Raw genomic sequence first — 21660 nt, 5'->3', positions numbered from 1 at the left:
ATTTTTTCCGTATGTAATTACATACGGATATAATTACATACGGAAAAAATCTGTATGTAAATTTTGGCACCATAAAATAAAATTTTCAGTGAATGGGATTCAAAACCAGATTTCTTCAGTAACCAAAGAAATTTAACCACTACACCAAACAAATTCTTTAGTATTATTATGATTTTTATTATACTTATTATTATTATTATTAATATTAAAAATATTAACAATATTAACAATATTAAAAATATTAGCAATATTAAAAATATTAACAATATGAATATAATATTAATAATATAAATATAATATTAATAATATGAATATAATATTAATAATATAAATATAATATTAATAATATGAATATAATATTAATAATATTAATAAATATGAATAATATGAATATAATTTATTATTATTATTATTAATAGTATTAGTAATAATATTAATAATATGAATAAGATTAATAAATATTAATAATATGAATAATATTAATAAATATTAATAATGTGAATAATATTAATAAATATTAATAATGTGAATAATATTAATAAATATTAATAATGTGAATAATATTAATAAATATTAATAATATGAATAATATTAATAAAATGAATAATATTAATAATATGAATATAATTTGTTTTATTATTATTATTAATAATAATTATATTAATATGTATAAATTATATTAATAATAATAAGTATAATAAAAATGATAATATTACCAAAGAACTTGTTTGGTATAGTGGTTAATGCTTCCTTGGTCACTGAAAGGACTTGGGTTTGTGTCTTGGGACCTCCAAGGTGTTTTCCTTCCTTTTCTTTTTCATTACCAAAGGTTCTTACTTCACCACCATCTTGGTTAAAGAATGTTAGGAATGATTTTTTCATACCTCCTAATGGTTTTCACCATTTAAGAGAACTTTTTTCAAAAAATATAATCATTCCCAAACAATTTTTTTCAACTTGGTCTATCTATAGGACCTCCTTTTATGAAATCCCACTTCTTACAAATTCTAAGTCATGTTTGCCTTTCTCTTATTCAACTGTTAAATTTGATAGTAAACTGACTTTGTTATATGCAGAGATTCAGAATTCGTGGACGAATTCTGTCCAACTCGGGGAGCATGATGGAGATCAAGTAAGAGAGGATTTCACTAATGGAGGAAGAGGCCATCCACCCAAGCATTTAAAGTTCTTCCTTCTAGTCTTCTTAAAAATTAAAGAAGAATTAAATAAAGAGAGGACCAAGCCTAAAGCCAACAAGAAGACTTCAAGCATTCAAGAATGGGCTCCAATTAATATCTCTCTTTGTAGATTCTTTTGTATAAATTTGTAAATAATATAGAATAGCTTTAGGATGTGCTAAAGAGGGAAACTTTAAAGACACCTCCATTGTATAACACTTTAGGCGCTAGTTTTAGGAAAAATCTAGAAAGTTGTCTCTTCACACTCCTTTAGGTGCTAGAATAAAAGGAGTTAGAAGATGACCTTTCAAAAGCTTCTCTTGTACTTTGTGACCAGCCCTCTCTATTATAAAAGGGGTGCTTAGGTCTTTGAAATAATAAGATTGATTTTTGAGAGTAAAGAACCTCTACCAAATTGGTGAGTGAGTGAGAGAGACTTGTGTCTTCTTCTCTTCTAGTGTTATCTTGAGTGAATTCTTGGGCTTTCAAGTGGCGGCAACAACACTCATCTTGAAGCCAACCATCCTTCAAGTGGCGTGCACATTCCAAGAGCTTCATCCACATAACTCCATTTTCCCTTCATTCCAAATTACCCATTTTTGTTCTACTTGTTTGTTTTCATTTTCAATCGGTGCAATCTCTTCATAATGTCCTCTTTCATTTTCTGCACTTATATTCAATTTTAATCGGTGAAAATTGGTTGTTCTTGCTGTTTTGGTCACGTCCTCCATGGGTATAATTGCTATATGTTGTGTTCTTGAATTTCTATCCATGAGTTTGTTGTTCAAAATGGGTTTTTATGTAAGTTTGGCTTGGTTACTTGTGTTTTGGTGAGTTCTTGAATGTTAAGAACATTGATCCAATTCTTAAAAAGTGCCTAATCATATTCTAACTCTTGTTGAATCCATAACATGTTCATATCATATCTCCATCATGTTATTGGAATCATATCAGTGGTGGAGGGATTTAGCTCTAGTCTGTGAGGAGGGGGAGGAAGAAGGATGGTTTAAAAAGGTTGTTGCTTGGAAAGTAGGTAATGGGGATAAAGTCACATTCTGAGAGGACGTGTGGGCTCATAACATTAACCCTAAATCTTTGTTCCCTAGACTTTATTCTCTGTCTCTGGATCAAGGTATGAAGGTGGGTGAGGTAGGTTCTTGAGAGGGTTCTGGCGCCAATGGCGGTTAAACTGGAGGAGGACAAGGTTTTAGTAGGAATCGATTATGGAGGAAGACATGCTTTTGATTTTGAATAGGGGCGTCTTACATAAGGATATTCACGATCTTCTTGTTTGGGGAAGGGATCCCAAAGGTACTTTCTCTATTAAATAGGCTTATGCTCTCTTAGATTGTCAATCCAATGGCACAATGGATGGTGTTTTTAGTCTTTTATGGCAGGCAAAAGCTCTTCCTAAAGTTTTAATCCCTGTGTGGAGAATTTTACTTGACAGATTACCTACCACTCATAATCTGATCAAGAGAGGAGTGGTGGTGAACTCTCCTTTATGTGTTCTGTGTAACCAGTCAGAAGAATTTTCCCAACATTTGTTCCTTGATTGTGTATATGCACGACATGTTTGGTTTCTTTGTTTCACGTGGATAGACATCTTGATGGTACAAAACAAGGACTTGAGGAATCATTTTGAGAACTTTCATTTAGTTCACATGTCTGATAAGCATAATCAAGTTTGGAGAGGAATGTGGGTAGCAATAGTTCGAAGTATTTGGGAGCAGAGGAATAAGGTTGTTTTCAAGCAAGGGGTCCCTGATGTCAAAGAAATTTTCCAATTGACTGAACTTCTTTCTTGGCAATGGCTAAAACACAGGGTGAGGTCTTTTTCGTATGCGTTTTCAGATTGGCATCTGAATCCTACTCAATGCCTTCTTAGTGTTCGATGAAAAGGAATGCTAGTAAGGGTGTAGGGGGTTTAATTCTGGCTATGCAGGAGGGACTAGGAATGTCTCAGTTTTTCAAGAACCTTCTGGTGGACTTGTTAGTTTAGTGTTGATGTTGTAAAATAAACCATGGTGAAGCTTGACGTTGTCAAATGAATGCTAGAGGTGGCGATGTATGGTATGGTAGCCTACAATGAGTGGAGATTAGGATTAACAAGCACATGAGTTGTTCCTAAGGTTTTTTGATGCAGGGTGAGGTGAAATAGCATTGGGTGGTGTGCAGGAAAAAGGAAGCAGTTAGAAGGAACTTCGGTACTGGCTTAGACTATGGCTTCCATGGCTGTGGAGCTTGGAGTATTGTGATCCTTTACAGCCAAGCACCACTGGTTTATGTGTAAAGTGCATGAAGTTTTATGCAAATTTATGCTTTATAGTGCAACTTAAACTTGATGGTGGTCCTTCCGCTAGGATTTTCCTGGTTTAGTTGAAGCTGACACAAAAACTGGGTTCATAGGAACAACTAAGTCAACTAGTTAGAAGATATAAGGAAGTGAAGGGAGAAGAGTTTCAAGGAAGTGTAGAGTCACAGATGTTAGAGTGGCAGCAACAACAGTTTTCCCCTTGGCTTCAGATAAGTTGTAGACTCTGTAGTTGGTCTAGATATGCTGAAATGGGAAGGTATAATTTGACAGCAGTGCTTGAAGCTGAAATCATGGTGTTTTTTTGGCTTATCTCCATGGGCATAAGGGCTTTCGGTAGTAGTTGTTGCTACCGTTTTCAAGTTGTTACAGCATTGCTGCTACTATTTTTCTTGTTCTGTGTTGGTGTTGATTAGGGAAAACATTCTGCTCAATATGTCTAGTTGTTTTCTACAGGTTATGCACCTTAGTAGTAGGTGCTTCATCTGGTTTCTGTATGTTGTTGGGGCTCTGGTTTGGCCAACCTTTTGGCTTTCTCAATGATGTTTTTAGTAGGAATTCTATAGTTTTAGTGTTGGTTGCTTTATGCGTTACTTATACTTGTTTATTGGGATTGTAAATAAGTTGTTTTGGTTGCAAGAAGCTTTGTTAGTTTTGGTTCTCTGCTTGCAGTTGTAAGGGGTGTAGCTTTAAGGGAGTGTAGCCTTGTAAGTTTTTGTATACAATATCCTAAAATATTTCTTTCTTATTTAATTTATTCATTGTTAAAAAAAAATTTATTTAACAATAGTAAAAACAAAATTTAAAAATAAATAAAAAAATTTAGTCTATAAAGTAATCTCTATAATTAGTAAATAAAACAAATAATTATTTATTTTTTGTTTTGAAACCACCAGTTAACCATATCAAATATCAAATTAGCTTTGCAGAAAACTAAAACATAAAACACAAGCATCATTTATATGCTCTTCGTTTTCTGTATGGAAAACTTTTTCTTGACAACATACACTTCTCACCTCTTTATAATAATATAATAATATTTTAAATTAAAAAGTTAAAATATTTTTTGAAAAGTTAAAATAAAAAGTATTAAATATTAATGTATTACTATGTAAGATGCATATATCTTGACATCCTTTGTTTATTCCTCTTTATAATAATATTTTAAATTAAAAAGTTAAAATAAAAAGTATTAAATATTAATGTATTACTATGTAAGGTGCATATAGTGTTAATATATCATAACATCCTTTGTTTATTCATAGAAGAAGTGAGATGGAGCTCAGTTATTATAGTGTTACATGGTCCGATACATATTTCCATGCTCTCCATGAGCTCTTACACCATACATGCATTTTAGTTCATACTTATTCAGTACACAAATGCACCCTTTCTTCCCTTTTGCTGTTCCTGTTGGTGACTTCCCTTTTGCTGTTCCTGTTGGTGATGGTGTCCATCCACAAAGTACGATCCACTCTGCTTGTTGATCAGCTTCATAACTTCTTCACCAGACCCAGAGAACGTAAGCCCCAACACGTCTTTACCGTCCAGAGCTCTACCGATGCTGCTTATGACATTGTCCGTCTTACCTTCATATTTTCAATCACAATCACGCATTACCAATTATAAATAAAAAATCCCATCAACAACCCTATATTCAAATTCATGGTCATATATAATAAATATATATACCTGCAAGGAGGTTCCTATTGTTGTTATTAGCATTGATACCGAAACCAGTGAAATTCACGTTGGAGGTAGCCTTGATGGCAACTGGATATGCTGCTGGGATTACAAATACATCGTCTTTAGAAAGCTCAGCTCTGTAGCTCTCAAATTCCAAGGTTTCCTTATTTCCTTTTGGGCCAACAAGTTCAACATGTGCTTCTCCTTCATTAACCACTAGTATAACAATGGCCTTAGAATAGTAGTGTGGCACAAAAAGAGCTCCCTAAATTTGTTAACAAAAAAAACCATTATTTAATTATATTCTCAATACTAAGATTTTCTAACCAAGACGACAGTGAATAATAGAACTCAATTGCTAAGTTTGTCTATATGTTTTTTCTTTGTATTTACCTCTTTCATCTCTATAGAACTGATTAACACATTCAAGGAGTTATCGGTCCTCTCAGTCAGGTTTCCAAATTCGTTTCCAATTGTGTTATCTTGTTTGGAATGGGATTTCCTTGAACTAGATTTTGCATGTTTGCTCAGTTCCTCAATCTGTTCAGAATCAATGTTCACAATCACTCCCTCTTGCTGTCCCTCCTCTTGCTGTCCCTCCTCTTCAAACAGAACCCTGTTGATCTCCTCGAATTTGCTCTATAAAAATCATGCAAACATATATAATGATATCATTCAAAAAATTCAACAAGTGTGACATTTAGACAAAGTACTAGCTAAATGGCAACGCAAATATGTAGTTAGATGCTGTTTTCTTTCTTACATTGAAGGAGGCCTCTAGAATATGCTTGCTGAACTCTTGCAAGTAGGATTGTTGGGCTTCTGTGCTAGATAGGAAAAAGTCCTGCAGGACAAACATTTATCATCACATTTGGAGAGAAATTGCAAGTTAAAATAACAAAAAATTAGTTCAGTATTACAAAAGGCAGTACATGAATCTGAGGGTTGTTAACGGGCATGGCGAGTTGGATTATTCTGAGATCCTCTTTGGGATCAGGGTTAACCAAATAGAAAATGGTTCCTGCAGGGATTTTCTGGTGATCAGAGAATATCGGGTTATCGCTAGTAAGGAAGAAGTACTCTCTGCGATCATCAGGTTTCACCAAGACGAGTATGGCGCTCCCTGAAATTATAAAAAACTCATTACCATTATTTCTTCTGCAAGAAGAAACAAGTGATACCAGTAGCAATTACTTACCACTACGGACAACTAGGAGTAACTCAGCATCAGCCTGCTGAGGAAGAAGGAGGGTTTCGGGTTTGGACCTGAACTCCACAAGACGGTAGTCTTCAAGATTCTGAAGTCGTTTGGATTGTTGGTCGAACCTCTGGAGGACACGAATGTGACCATATTGGTTTTTGAATAGAGTGTTCCAGGAGTTGTCAGAGTTGAAGTAGAAGGGGTTATCTTGGCTCTCTTCCTCCTCCCGGAGTGAAGTGGCAAATGAGGCAGAAAGTGATGCCAGGAAAAGAATTCCCAGCAACAGGAGTGGAACCCTTGCTCTCATCATAGTAGAGTAGTATTGAATATGAGTTGGGTTGGGGTATTATAGTAGTAGAGTAGTAGTACTCTGGATGGATGGATGATGAAAGAAGTGAGTGATATTAGGGGTATTTATAGGTATTATATAAGAGAGAAGGTGGTTGGAACATGCATGGAGATTTGGGCATGGGATGACACGCATATGCAGGTTGACGTGTGTTGAAGTGAAGAAATTGAGGTGGCGGAAGAGAATGAATATATACAGGTGGTTGTGGTGATGATGAAGAAAAAGGCAATGTGTTTGTGTGTGGGTTGAGATGGTGAGCCATTTAAAGTGCATGTTAAGCACGTGTTGCTGTGCATGGCATTTAGACATACATGGACGCGGCGATCTCTCTGTTTTGTCTTTTTTCTTTGTCTTTTTCTTGCGTAAGCATCCATGCATGAACCAAACGACTACAGAGTGCCATGACAACCTGAACCAAATTTGTGTGATTGAAGAAGGGTGCGGTTGCATTTGTCTCTATTTTACGAAAAATCAACTTAATAGTATATGTTTTACCATTTTTTTTGTCAAATAAATTTTGAAAAATTTACTCTTAACATTATTCTTAAGAATTACATATATTCCATAAAATTTTAATAGAACAAAATATCCTATTATAATAAAACAATATAATAATTTTTTTAAGATGTTAAATGATTTTTTTTTAAGATGTTAAATGAATGTAATTGTATGTAAGAATTATGTCCCATGTGGGTTTTGAATGGCATTCGTTTGCAATTTTCCAAGTTTTGATGACAGTAATTTGTTCTTATCACTTGTGTATAGCGGATCTCTCCTCCGTTATCACCTTCACTTCCTTTTCTTTATCAACCAGCTGTTCAAGATCACAGAATCCATGTATATCCAAAAGACGTACTTACCAAAGTGTCCAACACCTCGTTAAAAGACTAGTCGACTCAGCTTACCACTCTTATATTCTTTCTTCTTTAGGACGGTGATGGTTTTCACACCACAATCAATAAAAAAAAAATCTATTTCACAAATCAATAAAATAATATTTTAATCATATTTAATTTATTTTTTAATTAAAAATATTATTATATTATTATAATATAGTGCTAAGTATATATGAATTTTTTCCTATTCTTTAATATGAATATAATGCTATTGTAATGAGATCTTCATCATTATTTATACAAAAATGATGGTTTAACAATCGGTCCTGCACTTGTTCACCATATAATCGCCTATGTGACAATCAAAATTATTTTATTGCAGTTGTGAGTTACGTGTTGAATAGATTTAACATTTTATTTTAGGGTCAGAATGTGAAGAAATTAGAGCTAAGAAATTGGGGCACCTCTTCACTTTTCTTCTTCACGTCCCTATTTCTTTTTTCCTGTGTTCTTACCATTCATTTTTTGTTCGTTCCGTTTTTGTTCCCTTTAATTCTCCATGGGTTATTGCAAGTGTGTGCGCATTCTTCTTTATTCTTCTTCATTTTTCTTCATGTTCTTGTTTGTGTCGTTCTCTTCCATCTTCTTCTCAAGGTTTCTCCTCCACCTTCTCTCTCACTGTGGGGTTAGGGATTGGTGACCAAAGGTAATACATTTTCTATTCATTTCTTTATTAAGTGAAACATTCATATTGTGCTTTGTATTGGGTGATCTGTGTTATTTGTCATGTGTTGACCCTTGTATGAGTTAAAGTCTGTGTTTAAATGTGATTTGGTTATAGTTATCTGAGTTTACTATTTAGTTTTTTATGGAGCATGACTTGTTTTTTTTTTTGGAATATATTGTTAAAAATATATATTTGCATTTACTTAGTTTGTGTAACTATGTATGCTTTTTTAGTATTTTTTTTTTCTCCAAAAAAAATACATTTTCTGAAGCTATTTTGGTTGGGTGGGGCATGATGTAGAGAGAAAGTGAGTTACATAAGGTTTTTATAGGCCAAGAGTGTAGGGCACTGTTAAGGAAGCAAAAAATTCATTGAACTTAAAGGGTGACAGTATATGGTGACCATAGTAGGAATATATGGTGACCCACATTAGACTTCCTGCACATACCCAGGGAAATTTTTTCTGAAATGTCAAGTGAGTGTCCGTGTTGGTTTTGGAGGGCATGAGGTGGGGAGAAAGTGGGTTAAATGAGGTCTTTATAGGGCCATGATAGTAGGCTAGTGTGAACTAACCATAAAATTCACTCAAGTTATAGAGTGGCGGTAAGTGGTGATCCTAGTAGGAATATGTGGTGATCAACATTACACTTCCTGCACAGACCAAGGGAATCTTTTCATGGAAATGTCAAGTGAGTGTTCATCTTGGTTGGGGAGGGGCATGAGGTGGGGAGAAAGTGGGGAGAAAGTGGGTTAAATGAGTTCTTTAGAGACCATGAGAGTAGGACAATGTGAAGTGAACACAAAAATTCACTTAACTTAGAGAGTGACAGTATGTAGTGACCCTAGTATGAATATATGGTGACCCACATTACACTTCCTACAGAGATCCAGGAAAAATTTTATGAAAATGGGAAGTGAGTGTTCGTGTTGGTTGGGATAGGCATGAGGTGGGGAGAAAGTGGGTTAAATGAGTTCTTTAGAGGCCATGAGAGTAGGACAGTGTGAAGTGAGCACAAAAATTCACTCAATTTAGAGGGAGACAGTATGTGGTGACCCTAGTAAGAATATGTTGTGACCCACATTACACCTCATCCTCCACTACAAACCTCTCTCACGCTTTCATATTCTATGAATACAAATATTACAATGTAAAAAGTTTATCAAAGAAGAGAAATAATTCTCATGTGTAAAAAGTTTATTCGGTTGGACGTCTTGTGTGGGTTGAGTGTTGGTTGTTTGTGAAGTTGGGTTAGGTGTTATGTATACACTATAAGAAAATCATGAAATAGAAACCATTTTTTAGAGACCAAAATAATTAGTTGCAATAATAACTAAATTAGAGACCATTTTAGAAACTAAAAACAATTTTGGTTTCTAAATTAGTTTCTATTATTGTTAAATATTTTCTAAATTGGTATATAATTAGCAACCAACATTTTAACTACTAATTATTTAGTTTCTAAATTTGGTAGCAAAAACATTGATTGCTAATTAGATACCAATTTAGAAACTATTTAACAATAATAGAAACTAATTTAGAAACCAAATTTTTTTTTAGTTTCTAAAATTGTCTCTAATTTAGTTACTATTGTAACTAATTATTTTGGTCTCTAAAAATTGGTTTCTATTTCATGATTTTCTTGTAGTGATAGGTGTTCTTTGTTTTGTTTGTTTGGGTTGTCAGCTATGATGATTTAAGTTGAGGCATTGTATCTAAGTGCTTTGGTTTCTTTTTTTAGGTAGTGATTTTTCTTTCTCTATTGGAGGTGGATTGCTAGGAGAGGTGTGCTTTATTTTCATGATTTGTATAAGAATTTGGTCATCCCTGAAGTGGTTCTATTTATTCATTCTTTCTTGCTGATAAAAAAAACTCTTAATTACTCAGTTTAGCTACTTTTCCTATATGATATATTTGATATAAAGAGTTTGACAACAAGTAGTGCTATGTCCATTCTTTAACACCCATCTAGAGTCGTTGATAGAGGTTCAGGGATATGTAACTACATCCACATAATGGTCCTCCTACCTCTCCTATTAGATTGTTACTTTCCAACTCTAGTGACTTTGCTATATTTCTCTTTTTCTGTACTTCCTAGGCTTTTAATCCCAAAATCTCAAAAAGAGACTTTTTAGTGACTTTTACCACATATAATAAGGGTTGGCAATGCAGATCACCATAAATCGTGTAGGCCGACCCATGGACTGTTATAAAAATTGAAGACAGACTCACTATTTTAACTTGTTGATCCGCTTAGGTCTATTTCACATAATTTGTAATGTGTGAGTTAAGGACACAAGCCTGCATAATAATAAAAAGGGTGTTTCTTCTCGAATTCTTAAATTTTTTTCCTACACCTCATCAATCTCAGAAATCAAATTTCGAAAGCCAAAATAGTTTTTCTAGATTCTAGAACGTAAAATAGTTGTTCTGGAAAGGTTATTTAAAAAAAAATCTCTTATAAATTTTCATTTCTAGAATTGACTTTTATGTTAAGGAAATTAAATTTTGAAATTGATGAGGTGCAGAGGTAAATTGTTATTAAGATTAAGGAAAAATCCAAGTTTTTTAAGTACAAGAGGAGATGCGCAACTTTTGTTGCTTTATAAAGTTTGTTGTGTTCCTTGGCATATTATTTCTTACAGATAAACCCTAAAATTATTTCTATCCAATGCTATTAGGCTAGACAATAATTTATATATTCTCTTACTAATTGAGTTAGACTCTTAATCAAATAATTGTTTCAAGATTTGGTATCAAGTCAAAGAAATTTTGCTTTGAAAATCATGTCAAATGTTTGAATTTATGATTTTAGAAATACTTTCTTCTACTAGCATCCTGTGAAATTCAAAGGTAATTGTACAACCAATGTTTTTTATGGGAGGACACAAACTAATGACAAAGTGGTCACTACAAACATGAAATCATACACATTGCATTTTTTATACAATAAATAGACAAATAGATTAGAACTTCCAATATCTTACGCTAAATTTAGAGCATTGAAGAAAGGCACAACTTATGCCATTGTTTGTTGCTAAAAAGAAGAAATGGTTCTAGTTTTTTTTTTCTTTGACCAAATTAGGTTTACAAAATAGATATTTTCTCAGTTCGACACGTGACAAATTGATTAATCATACTACAAACTGAAGTTGGACGACGAAAGGTGGAAGAAAGCAAGCTTTTTAAATTAATAACTAGTTCATTTCCATATTCTTCTCTTAAAGATATGATACTCTAACTAACAAGAATCCCAAATTTTAGGAATAGACATTGACTCTTTTTGTGGTTCATAAACCATTTACACAATTATATATATTCATCTATTTTCCAAAACTAAGGTAAGGGAAGGAGGAAAATAAAACCATCAACAACAGGAAAAAATAACTAAAATGGCAAACAAGTACGCTGCATTGTTGTTGGTGGTGTGCCTCATAGCTGCTACAATAGTTGATGCTCAAGAATCCCTAACTCCATGCTTGGACCATTGTGTCTCAGATTTCTGCGGAGAACACCCCTCAAACTTTTGCACGATCCTTTGTAATTTTGGTTGTACACTCAGGAATGGCAAAGAGTAAGTTAATTTATTTACATATCTATATATGTGCGATTATTGTTTTGTATGTTATGTGGAATATTGGAATAACAAAGTTTAATAAAGTCTCAATTGTTTTAATCAATCAACAATATTGAATATAAAGAAATTCATTTCTTCTTCATTTTTGGGTTTAGATTTCACTATCAACAAAAATTTTAAGGAAAATAAGACATTATATTATCCGTGACACTTTTTTTTTCCACTTCATTGGAATTATTTAAAAAGTTGCGATTATATCTTAAACGAAGATAGCAATACTACCTAGCGGGTTGATAATGTGATTCCTTTTATTTCTTTATTTATTATCAGTTTATTTTAGTGTATATTATATACAAGATAACAGTTTATTTTACATAATTAAAAAAAAAACTATTATCATTTAAAATAGTTATTGTAGTATATAGACGTGAAGAAGATTGATTATGTTTATGTGTATGTGAATTTTATAAATATTTATTATCCTTGAGTTTGTGATTTTAAACTGTACCATGCAACAAATATGATAGTAGCACATGCAGAAGCACCAGAATCATCTTGGGCAGAAGCACCACAATTCTCAAGGAAGGTTCAAGCACAGTTGGAGAAAGATTATAAAGCAGAAATGCAAAGTTTTCATTAAGGTATCAAAGCTTTGAAGCATAGGTTGGAAAAAATATCAATGAGGCTTTCTCATTAACAAGAGAACATGATATTGTTATTCATGTCCTTATCCTCCTTTCCTCCAATTATTAACTATCATTAAATTAAATATTATCCATCTTCATCTCACTTTCTTTTTTTCTTTTTCGACCAATTTCACTTATGTTAACTAACCATAAGTGTCAAAACCACCAATTTACTTAAAAAAGCATGATCAATGTTAGTAAAATATTTGAGTTACATGTTATAATAACATAAACAACTAGTTATACGGTTAGTTAGTTATAGAAGAAAATATAAAATGTTACAAAGCATAACTAACTATGACCAAATTATATGTCTATTATATATTATATTAAATGCTACAAAGCATAAACAATTAGCAACAAAGCATAACTTAAATGATATATATTAAACAAGCATCCAAAAATTTTAAAGTTCATGTCTTTCCATTTACTAAATAACATGAGGTTTGAGATATGGATGACAGTGCGGGTCAACCCACCTCATACTTGATCTGTCCTACATAAAATATGCCTATTAATTTTATTGGTCCGCCCAGCATGCGAGTTAGTCCACGGTCCTACGGGCCAATCCACATAAGATTTTTTTAAAAAAAAGATTAATACAAAATAATTTTTTAATAATTTTTGTTTATTAAGTTAATTTTTTTCTTATTTAGATGCATTAGGTAAATGGTCTCATAGTGTTATTTTCACGACAAGTGTAATAAGATATGGGTAAAAAAATTATAATAATATTTTGATTTTCAGTAAAATTTGAATTTCTATCGTACTAATAAATTAACTAATAAAATACTTCATTAAATATATATAAAAAAAAATTAAGGTAATACATGTAGATACATGATTACTATTATAATGAAAAATCATATAAATATATATATAATACTATATTTAAATTTTATTATAAAAAAAGACTAAGGTCTCATTACTACCTTTAGTATTTAATGAATATTGAAACCTAAACCATCTATGCATTTTAGAAAGACAAAAAAAATATTAAATATTTAAAAAAATATTACCAGAATATGGGTTACATAAAAAATTATGAAGATGCATAAAAAAAATTTAATTTTTAAAATAAGCAGATTATGCGGGTCAGCCTGCCCTGCACTTGGTTCGTACAGGCTACAAGTTATGTCGACGAATCAACAGGTTGAAATAAGTAGATTGTGGATCGGATTACCCCAATTTGTCATTCCTAATTTGACATCAATCTCAAGACAAATCATAAGATTTTCATTTTTAAATTTACTCCTTTTTTTTCAATAATAAAAAATATATAAATAAATAAATAAAATATTTAAAATACTCCAATTTATTATGAGTAATAAAAAAATATAAATAAATAAATAGAACATTTGAGTAGTCCAATTTATATATAAAAATATAATTTTTATACGAAGAAAACCTGCTCTGTTCCTTAACTAAGCATCTATCCAACCAATTTGTCATGAAAAATTCTCCAGTATAATTTATTTGACTATTCTCCTTTAAAGCTATTTCGAGGGGTGTTCAACCCCACATCATCCATCTACTGGAAAATCACCATAAGTCAGGACAGTAACCACGGACAAAAGAGATGGAATATAACACGTGTTACAATTCAAATGGAGTCACTGTTCGTCCAAAAAGAACTTTCCTTCACACTTCAAACAGATTCTCCACAATGTTGGAAGATTTCATAGCCTGTAAGCCTCAATCCTCAGATACTGATATATGGTGATCATTGTACTCTGTTTCCTACAATCTCTGCTGCAGCACAGAGACGGTACCTCCTCTATTTTTTTAGCCATTGATTCCATTTATAAACCTTACACGATCATCGTCTAAACTTAGTAAAACTTATTCACATGCTTTTTAAGGTTGCATATGAGATATTCAAAATATAATTTAAATATTTAAATCAAGTTTATACACAGATAAGTTTCCATTTAAAAGATAAAACTTAATCATTCGACTTTTTTTTATAGTATCATTTGGAACAACTCTCTCAACTCAATATACGTATTTTATGGTTACTAATACCTTTCATCCTAAAAAGAAAGACTTATAAAGTTTATATATAACACCTTCATTGTTAAAAGTATCATCTGAACTTATATTTATTTTTCTATATTAATTTATGTTATTATTGTTATTTTTTTATTTACTTGTGTGTAAAAAATTTTATAATAACGCATATTAAAAGATGAATATGAGAAAATATTATTGAGAAATAAACTATAAGTCTAACTCACTTCATAAAATTAGCTTATAAACTAAGGTACGTACCACTTATATATTATCAAATGTCATAATCTTTAATTGATGTGGGAACACACCTCCTTAGGTTGATAGTGAGAGCTCGTACGTGGAATAATATATTTATGGGTGGTCCGATAGCGTGTGACCTAATAAGTCTAACAAACTTTTGTTAAGATAAGATTTAAATGACTCCGATACCATATTGAGAAGTGAACTTTTAAGTTTAACTCAACTTCAAGATTTACACTTAGTTATAAACTATGAAATGTCCTAATCTTTAATTAATGCCTAATAAATATAAATATTTGCATTGCAAAAATGAATCCTACACATTACAAAAATGAAGCTCTGAACATAAATGCTAACACATTCGAAAAGGCTGTTGAAATAAATATAACTTTTTATTGAATTTTTTATAAAAAAAAATTATAATATTTATAATATTATTTATTCACTAAAATGTCCAAGGAGTCAAATTAAAACAATATAATTTTAAAAAAATAAAAGAATTTATAACATCACAGTCACATGGCCATGTTCACTAAAAAAAATAGTTAAAAATGGAAAAAAAAACACTAATGGAGAAACATGATTGTACTCTTAAAAAAATGTGAAATTCAAATTATACTATTGAAAATACTAAATTATATAATTAAGGTTACAAAAAATGAAATTAATTATAGCATGTCCATCCGTATTTTTCTCTTCTACTCAATTTTCACAATGATAGAAATTTAACATACATACACACATAAATAATTTTGGATGAGTCGAAATTGAAAAAAAAAATTTAATTAATCTCTTTTTTCTTATAAAAACTGTTTGTTAACATTAATTCAAAATAAAGCAGATTAAAAATATTGATTCATTAAATAACGACCCGATAGCAGGTGATCTCATAAGCCTAATAAACATTCGCTAGAATAGACTCAAAAATGGCTCTCATACCATATTACAAAGTGAAATTTAAGCCTAACTCAACCTCATAAAATTGGCTCATGGGGTGAGGTTTGCACCAAATTATATACAACGAATTATCCTCATCTCTAGTCGATGTGGGATCTCCATCATATTTACTTACTTTTTTAAGATTATGAACCTTAAAGAAATAAACGACTGAATGTTAAAATGTTCATATTCTCGTATAACAAAATGAATTCAAAAGTGTTTATTTTTATTTTTTAATTAGATCAGGAACGTTCAAGAAATAAATTAAATAAAAATAAAAAATGATAGTATTTTCTGGGGCTTGCACCTCCTAAAAGTAACGAAGTTTGAAAATCGTTGAAAATAACATAGGTTTGAAAACTGCTGAGAATAACGAGGGTTTCAAAATCACCGAAAAATAGTTATTTTTCAGTCGTAGAAACTGTCGGTAATCCGTTAGCAATGTTGGATCTTCCAAGGGAAAATCAAACCTCGGGTAATGTACTTAACGAGGGTTAAAACTGACGGAAACGCCAAATATAATCCCGTTAAAAATAATTTTTTTTGTAGTGAAATACTACTATAAAATAAGTATATACTTGCAACAAAATTAAGTAATTAAGATTTATGACTACCAACTGGAGATATTTGGAAGAGGGACAAATGAGAAATTTATTATGTGAAGTGAGCATATAATAGCATAAGGGTGGAGATAATCAATTTTTCAATTTAATAAGTGTGCTTCTTATCGAACAGGTGAAAGTATATTTAAAGCACAATTATATCAATTATAATAAATGGCAATTAAAACAGTTATGGAGACTCTCTGATAATCAGGGTCACATCCTATCAAATATGGGTAATGTCCCAAGAAATCAGCTAGCTAATACATATTAGATTCAGCCCATCGTTTAGATGGTCAATGACTCAATACTATAAATAAACACTATGTAATAAGAGACGTTTTTAATCAATTCTCACTATATACTTTCTCTATACAAAATACTTACTTGATCGTCAAAATACATTTTTCATGTCAACACCGATCAAGTGCTAAGGAATTGAGGAGAATGAGTTTTAACGTCTAAAAGAGAAGTATTAAAGAGCAAAGAAGCAATCGACACCGCGATTATAGATCAATCACATATAGTCTAAACTCACTTTATTTATACAAATACAATAAAAATTGTCTCTAGATGTATTTTTATATCAGACAGCAACGATATTTGCTGGTTTTACCTTTTTTTTTTTTCATAATCACAATTTGAATTAGTGACAGATAATGATGCAGGATAATGGCTATATGCATATGTAATACAACATATTAATTTTTTTATTTAAACGAATTAAAATACCGTTAATGTTTCCATTTTATTAATTTTTTTACTCATTAAAATAATAACCAACAAGAGTTATTTGTTAACAAATAATATTTTTCTCAACTAACACAAGTGGCCATAGTAGTCACATAGATGACACATTGTTCTTATGCTAGGTGTCTCTACATACTCGAATTCTCGCGTTTTATGTGTGTTAGTGTTACCAAAAACAGCTAGAGTTTGATTTTTCAGGATCTGAATTTCCTTTTGCTATTGTGATTTTTTTTAAGAAAAAAAAATGTATTTTTATTAAAATTATTTATTTATTTTAAAAACTAAAAATATAAGAAAAAAATTAAGAATTCAGTTTTTATAGTTTTATGTTTAATTAAAATCTTTATAACAAGAATAATAATTTATATATATATAGAATTTAGTAAAACATAAATTTAAGAAAAATAGAAAAATAAAATAATACTTTTTTGCTAAACATCAAACTTGTTTTAGTTTAAATCGATTTCAGTTTTTAATTTTTTTTAAATAAGGACATTTAATATCAATATTATTAAGATTAAGTATGACATAGCTGTTAGATTTCTAACAATTACATAAGGTTTCATGAATTACATGTAAGATAAAATATTAAGAGAGAAACCAAATAATTGAATTACAATGTATAACCCTAATTAACAAACCTAAAATTTAAAAAAAAACAACTCTAAAGTGAAAGTTGAGAATATAGTTTATTAGCATGAAAAATTTTGCTAAATATAAAATTAAAATGTTAGATTAGCTAAGTTTTTAAAAGCATAATGAAGAGAAGACGCTAGAAAATGCTAAAAGAATCTATTTTGAAAAGGGAAGCTTATGAGGAAGACATTGAAAACGAAGTTAAAAAGCTTGGGATTATATTTACATCTCAATCTTGGGACTTGGTGGAGGATGTGCAGCCTCATAAGCCTTGAAATTTTCTTCTGTTGGTATAGGGTACTTTTTTGATACATCACCGTCCACGCTGTCTTCTATATTTTTTATAGCGTTTTCTTCTGTATTTTTTTTTTCAGCAAACAACAAAATTAAATTAATTATGAGTCAATTGGGTTATATCACTATTAAAAAAAAAAGAAATAGGTGTTGTAATATTTTGCCTTTAGAAAATGTAAGAATATTCACTTACCCCATAATATTGGGTTTTGGCAGCGGGCACCGCACCACCATTTGCAGAATTTGGAGGGGAACATGCAAGCACGGTTACAATAATTGTTGCAGTCATCTCGTCTTTCTTCTAAGGTCATTGCCTCAACACATACACCCACCACAACCCACACCAACACCAATGCAACGTGTTTCTTCATTTTTTTCCTTTCTTTTTCAAATCTCTTACTGTGCTTTTTTCTTCCCTTCTTCCCTTTCCTGGTTTTGGAGGTATATATAGCTAGATACATTACTCCTCAACCACAGACAATTCATGGTTTCTTGCTATAATTTGGGATTCTTGCAACCATGTGTCCTAATTTTAATGCAAAAAAATTCCAAATTAACTATTTATTCATATATGAAAAAAATTACAATAAAAGAGTACAGACCCATGTAAAAACAAGAAACCAAATATCTTGTAAAGTGCAATATAGAATATTAGCTTCATATCTTCCAAGTTTCAAATTAACATATTGAACACAAAATAAACGGATAAAAAATGTTATTGAGACTATGCATTCCCTTTCTTAAAAATAGATAATAAAAAGAAAAGAAAAATAAATAATAAAATGAAAAAAAAATGCGGTGAGCGTGGATCGAACACGCGACCTTCAGATCTTCAGTCTGACGCTCTCCCAACTGAGCTATCCCCGCTGATATTTCTCTTTATTTGCACAGTTACTGTAGTCACCAAAGATGTTCACACAATATGTAAATTAAGTTTAGTAAATATGACTTAGTAAAAGTATAACTATTTATAAAGTTATATATATATATATTTATTTTTATTTATTTATTTATTTTTTTTTAAAAAAAAAACTCAAATAAAATGTAATCATTTATTCTATTAATCTTAACATTTTATAATATGCACACGTTAAGTAGAGGGACACAATTGAATAACACTAATTTCATAGCAAATTTATTTTAATAACTTTTTTTATTTTTTTATAATAAAAAATAATAGATGTGAACCACTTTAAGGATGATCTAACCCGTATACATAAAAATAACTCTAAGTCTCACTCATCAAAAAGACGCTCCCACAGGCAACTATAGAGAAAAAAAAACACACCTGACTGGATCCAGAAAAACCACCTAAAAACATACACTTAAAAACGAATATCAAAAGACCATCATCATACAAACCAGGTATTCAAGACATCAATAAAAAAAGAAAAAAATAGCAGAATATGTTTATTCTAGAATAGAAATATGGTAATATACAAGAGAGCATAATCCTATAAATTTAGAGATAATAATTAATCTATATAAATTTAAATATAGTTTTAATTTTGATTAAACTTAAAATTAGAGTAAGCATTATTTGTTGCATTACATGTAAAGTACTAATAATGTTTGTATATATGTTATTGAGGCAGTGATTTGGAGTAGCATATGGTTTAAAAAATGATTTTTTAAGTGATTTTAAAGTTAATTATTCAACCTATAAGCAGTAATAAAAAAAATTTAGGTATTTTACATATTATTTAATTTCACTATTTTAATTAATTTGTATGTTCTAAAATAGGTTTCTATCACGAGTCAATTAATGAAGGTTATATGATATATTATTTTTCACAAAACTATCACTATAGTAGATTTCATCACTCGTAATATGATTAATTTAATATATATTTTATATTATAATTTTAATGTTATTAATTATGATTATTTTTCTATATATTAGGTGATGAAGAAAGTGTTTATAAAAAAATATAAAATAATCAAGAATATAATTAAATAATGTTATTTAATGTTTCATTATCTAATTTGATGACTTAATACAAATGTATAATGTTAAAATAATTTAGGGTTTAGAGTTTTAAAATAGTTTAGTTGTAGTATTTGTTGTTTAAATTATTTTAAAATTGTATCCATTTCTGAATGTCATAAATGTCAAAATTTAAAAAATATTTGTCTTTTGTTTTATTTATTTATTTCATATTTTATGTGCATTAGAAAAAAAAATACTAAAAAAAGGGAATTAACGAGGGTTTGAAATCCCAATAAAATATATTGAAAAATTAATTATTAACATTAATTCCAGAAAAGTAACAATGGTACAAAAGTGACGAAGTTGAATCATTTTAACATTTATATATATATATATATATATATATATATATATATTAACTTACAACACTATTATTATTCTTCATAATTTCAAATTTTATTCTCAACAATAAATTTACGTACTCGTAGAAATAACTTGAATTAAACTTATATCATGTTCTTTAAAATATATTTCTACCACAAGTCATTTAAACGGAGGTTTTATGATGCCATTTTTTTTACAAAATTATTACAGTGAATTGTCTCGTGATTTATTGTGTTTGATGCACTATTCATAATATTTAAATTATGGTTAAATTAATATATATTTTATATTATAATTTCACTATTATTAATTATAATTATTTTTTATATATTAGATATATTACTAAACAAATATTTTTTTAAAACAAATAACTATAATAAGAATCATAATTGAATAATGTTATTTAATTTTTTATTAGGTTTAATTTTATAATTCAATACGAGTGATATTATAATATTACAATAGTTTTAAGTTGTAGAATTTTTTTTTACATTATTTTACTTTTGAGATTGTAGACTGTGTTGCTTTTATGAATCAATTGTAAATATTAAAATTTAAAAAAAAATTATCTTTTACCTTTTCATTTATTTCAAAATTTGTACGTATTAAAAGCAAAACAGTGTAGGCAATTTTAGTAGTAGAATGTAAAGTATAAGAAAGAGATGGTGGAAAAGGAAAGATGAGAATAATATGTAAAAGAATATGATAGTATTTTATGATGATTATGGGAAGAAGGGAGGGAAGGAGGAAAAGTGAAGTAAAATAGAATGGAGAAATTGATGAGAAAGCTTTGTGAGTAAATATGGCAATGTTCTTCATGGAAAAACCTTCATTTAGATATTGCTGGGGCTCTTAGGCGAGAGGGCGGTGACTCGTAAGTAATCTTCCTTAGTTGCGACGGGATACTTTACTTCATCTTCTAGGCTATATATGACAAAGGCATAAGCACTTTTTAGTATATAATTATATACAATGGACAAAAATTAGTTAATTAATAAGAGAAAAGAGAATGAAGTTACCCATATTGATTGGGTATTTGCAGGCTGCAGAACACCACCCATTACAGAATGATGTGGGGAAAAAGCAACCATGCCAGCAGTTACTGAAGCAATCCTTTTGCAAATCGGTGTATTCCTCCGCCTCAACAGCAACACCTACAGCCACAACAAGGCACACCAACAACAACACAATGTATTTGTTTCCCATTGTGTTGTTATTGGTTTTTTTTTTTCTCATTCCCTGTCTTTCTCTTCCACCTTCACAGCTATATATACCTCCTTAAGTGCCTCCTTCACCACAAATAATCCCACACTTTGACTC

General features: G+C 30.3%; 2 protein-coding genes, 1 long non-coding RNA gene and 1 other non-coding gene across 4 annotated transcripts; 2 read left to right on the top strand and 2 right to left on the bottom strand.

Moving 5' to 3' along the window:
* Positions 1-2545: 2545 nt before the first annotated feature.
* Positions 2546-3076, top strand: LOC137828000 (uncharacterized). Its single transcript, XM_068634390.1, has one exon. The coding sequence runs from the start codon at positions 2546-2548 to the stop codon at positions 3074-3076; it is 531 nt and encodes a 176-aa protein (XP_068490491.1).
* Positions 3077-4729: 1653 nt separating this feature from the next.
* On the bottom strand, positions 4730-6964 carry LOC137827810 (phaseolin, alpha-type-like). The gene is made up of 6 exons (XM_068634145.1): positions 6377-6964; positions 6111-6301; positions 5942-6022; positions 5572-5817; positions 5185-5443; positions 4730-5081 (listed from the first exon to the last, which is right to left on the bottom strand). Exons 1-6 carry the CDS (start codon positions 6687-6689, stop codon positions 4864-4866), a joined length of 1308 nt encoding a protein of 435 aa, XP_068490246.1. The 5' UTR covers positions 6690-6964; the 3' UTR covers positions 4730-4863.
* A 907-nt stretch (positions 6965-7871) lies between these two features.
* Positions 7872-12655, top strand: LOC137828216 (uncharacterized). The gene is made up of 3 exons (XR_011083838.1): positions 7872-8270; positions 11788-11863; positions 12394-12655. It is a non-coding gene; the product is annotated as an uncharacterized lncRNA (long non-coding RNA).
* Positions 12656-18820: 6165 nt separating this feature from the next.
* Positions 18821-18893, bottom strand: TRNAF-GAA (transfer RNA phenylalanine (anticodon GAA)). Its single transcript has one exon. It is a non-coding gene; the product is annotated as a tRNA-Phe (tRNA).
* Between the last annotated feature and the right edge of the window lie 2767 nt (positions 18894-21660).

The sequence above is a fragment of the Phaseolus vulgaris genome, chromosome 7 (assembly GCF_000499845.2).
Source record: "Phaseolus vulgaris cultivar G19833 chromosome 7, P. vulgaris v2.0, whole genome shotgun sequence".
Classification (NCBI taxonomy): Eukaryota; Viridiplantae; Streptophyta; class Magnoliopsida; order Fabales; family Fabaceae; genus Phaseolus; species Phaseolus vulgaris.
Note: the sequence above shows the minus strand (reverse complement) of the source record. Positions and strands in the feature narration are given on the sequence as shown.

Coding starts and splice junctions, on each gene's coding strand:
- LOC137828000 (XM_068634390.1), top strand. CDS start 2,546: ATGGATGGTGTTTTTAGTCTTTTATGGCAGGCAAAAGCTCTTCCTAAA.
- LOC137827810 (XM_068634145.1), bottom strand. CDS start 6,689: ATGATGAGAGCAAGGGTTCCACTCCTGTTGCTGGGAATTCTTTTCCTG. Junction 6,302..6,376: donor ACTCCTAGTTGTCCGTAGTG/GTAAGTAATTGC, acceptor TTATAATTTCAG/GGAGCGCCATACTCGTCTTG. Junction 6,023..6,110: donor TTAACAACCCTCAGATTCAT/GTACTGCCTTTT, acceptor TTTGTCCTGCAG/GACTTTTTCCTATCTAGCAC.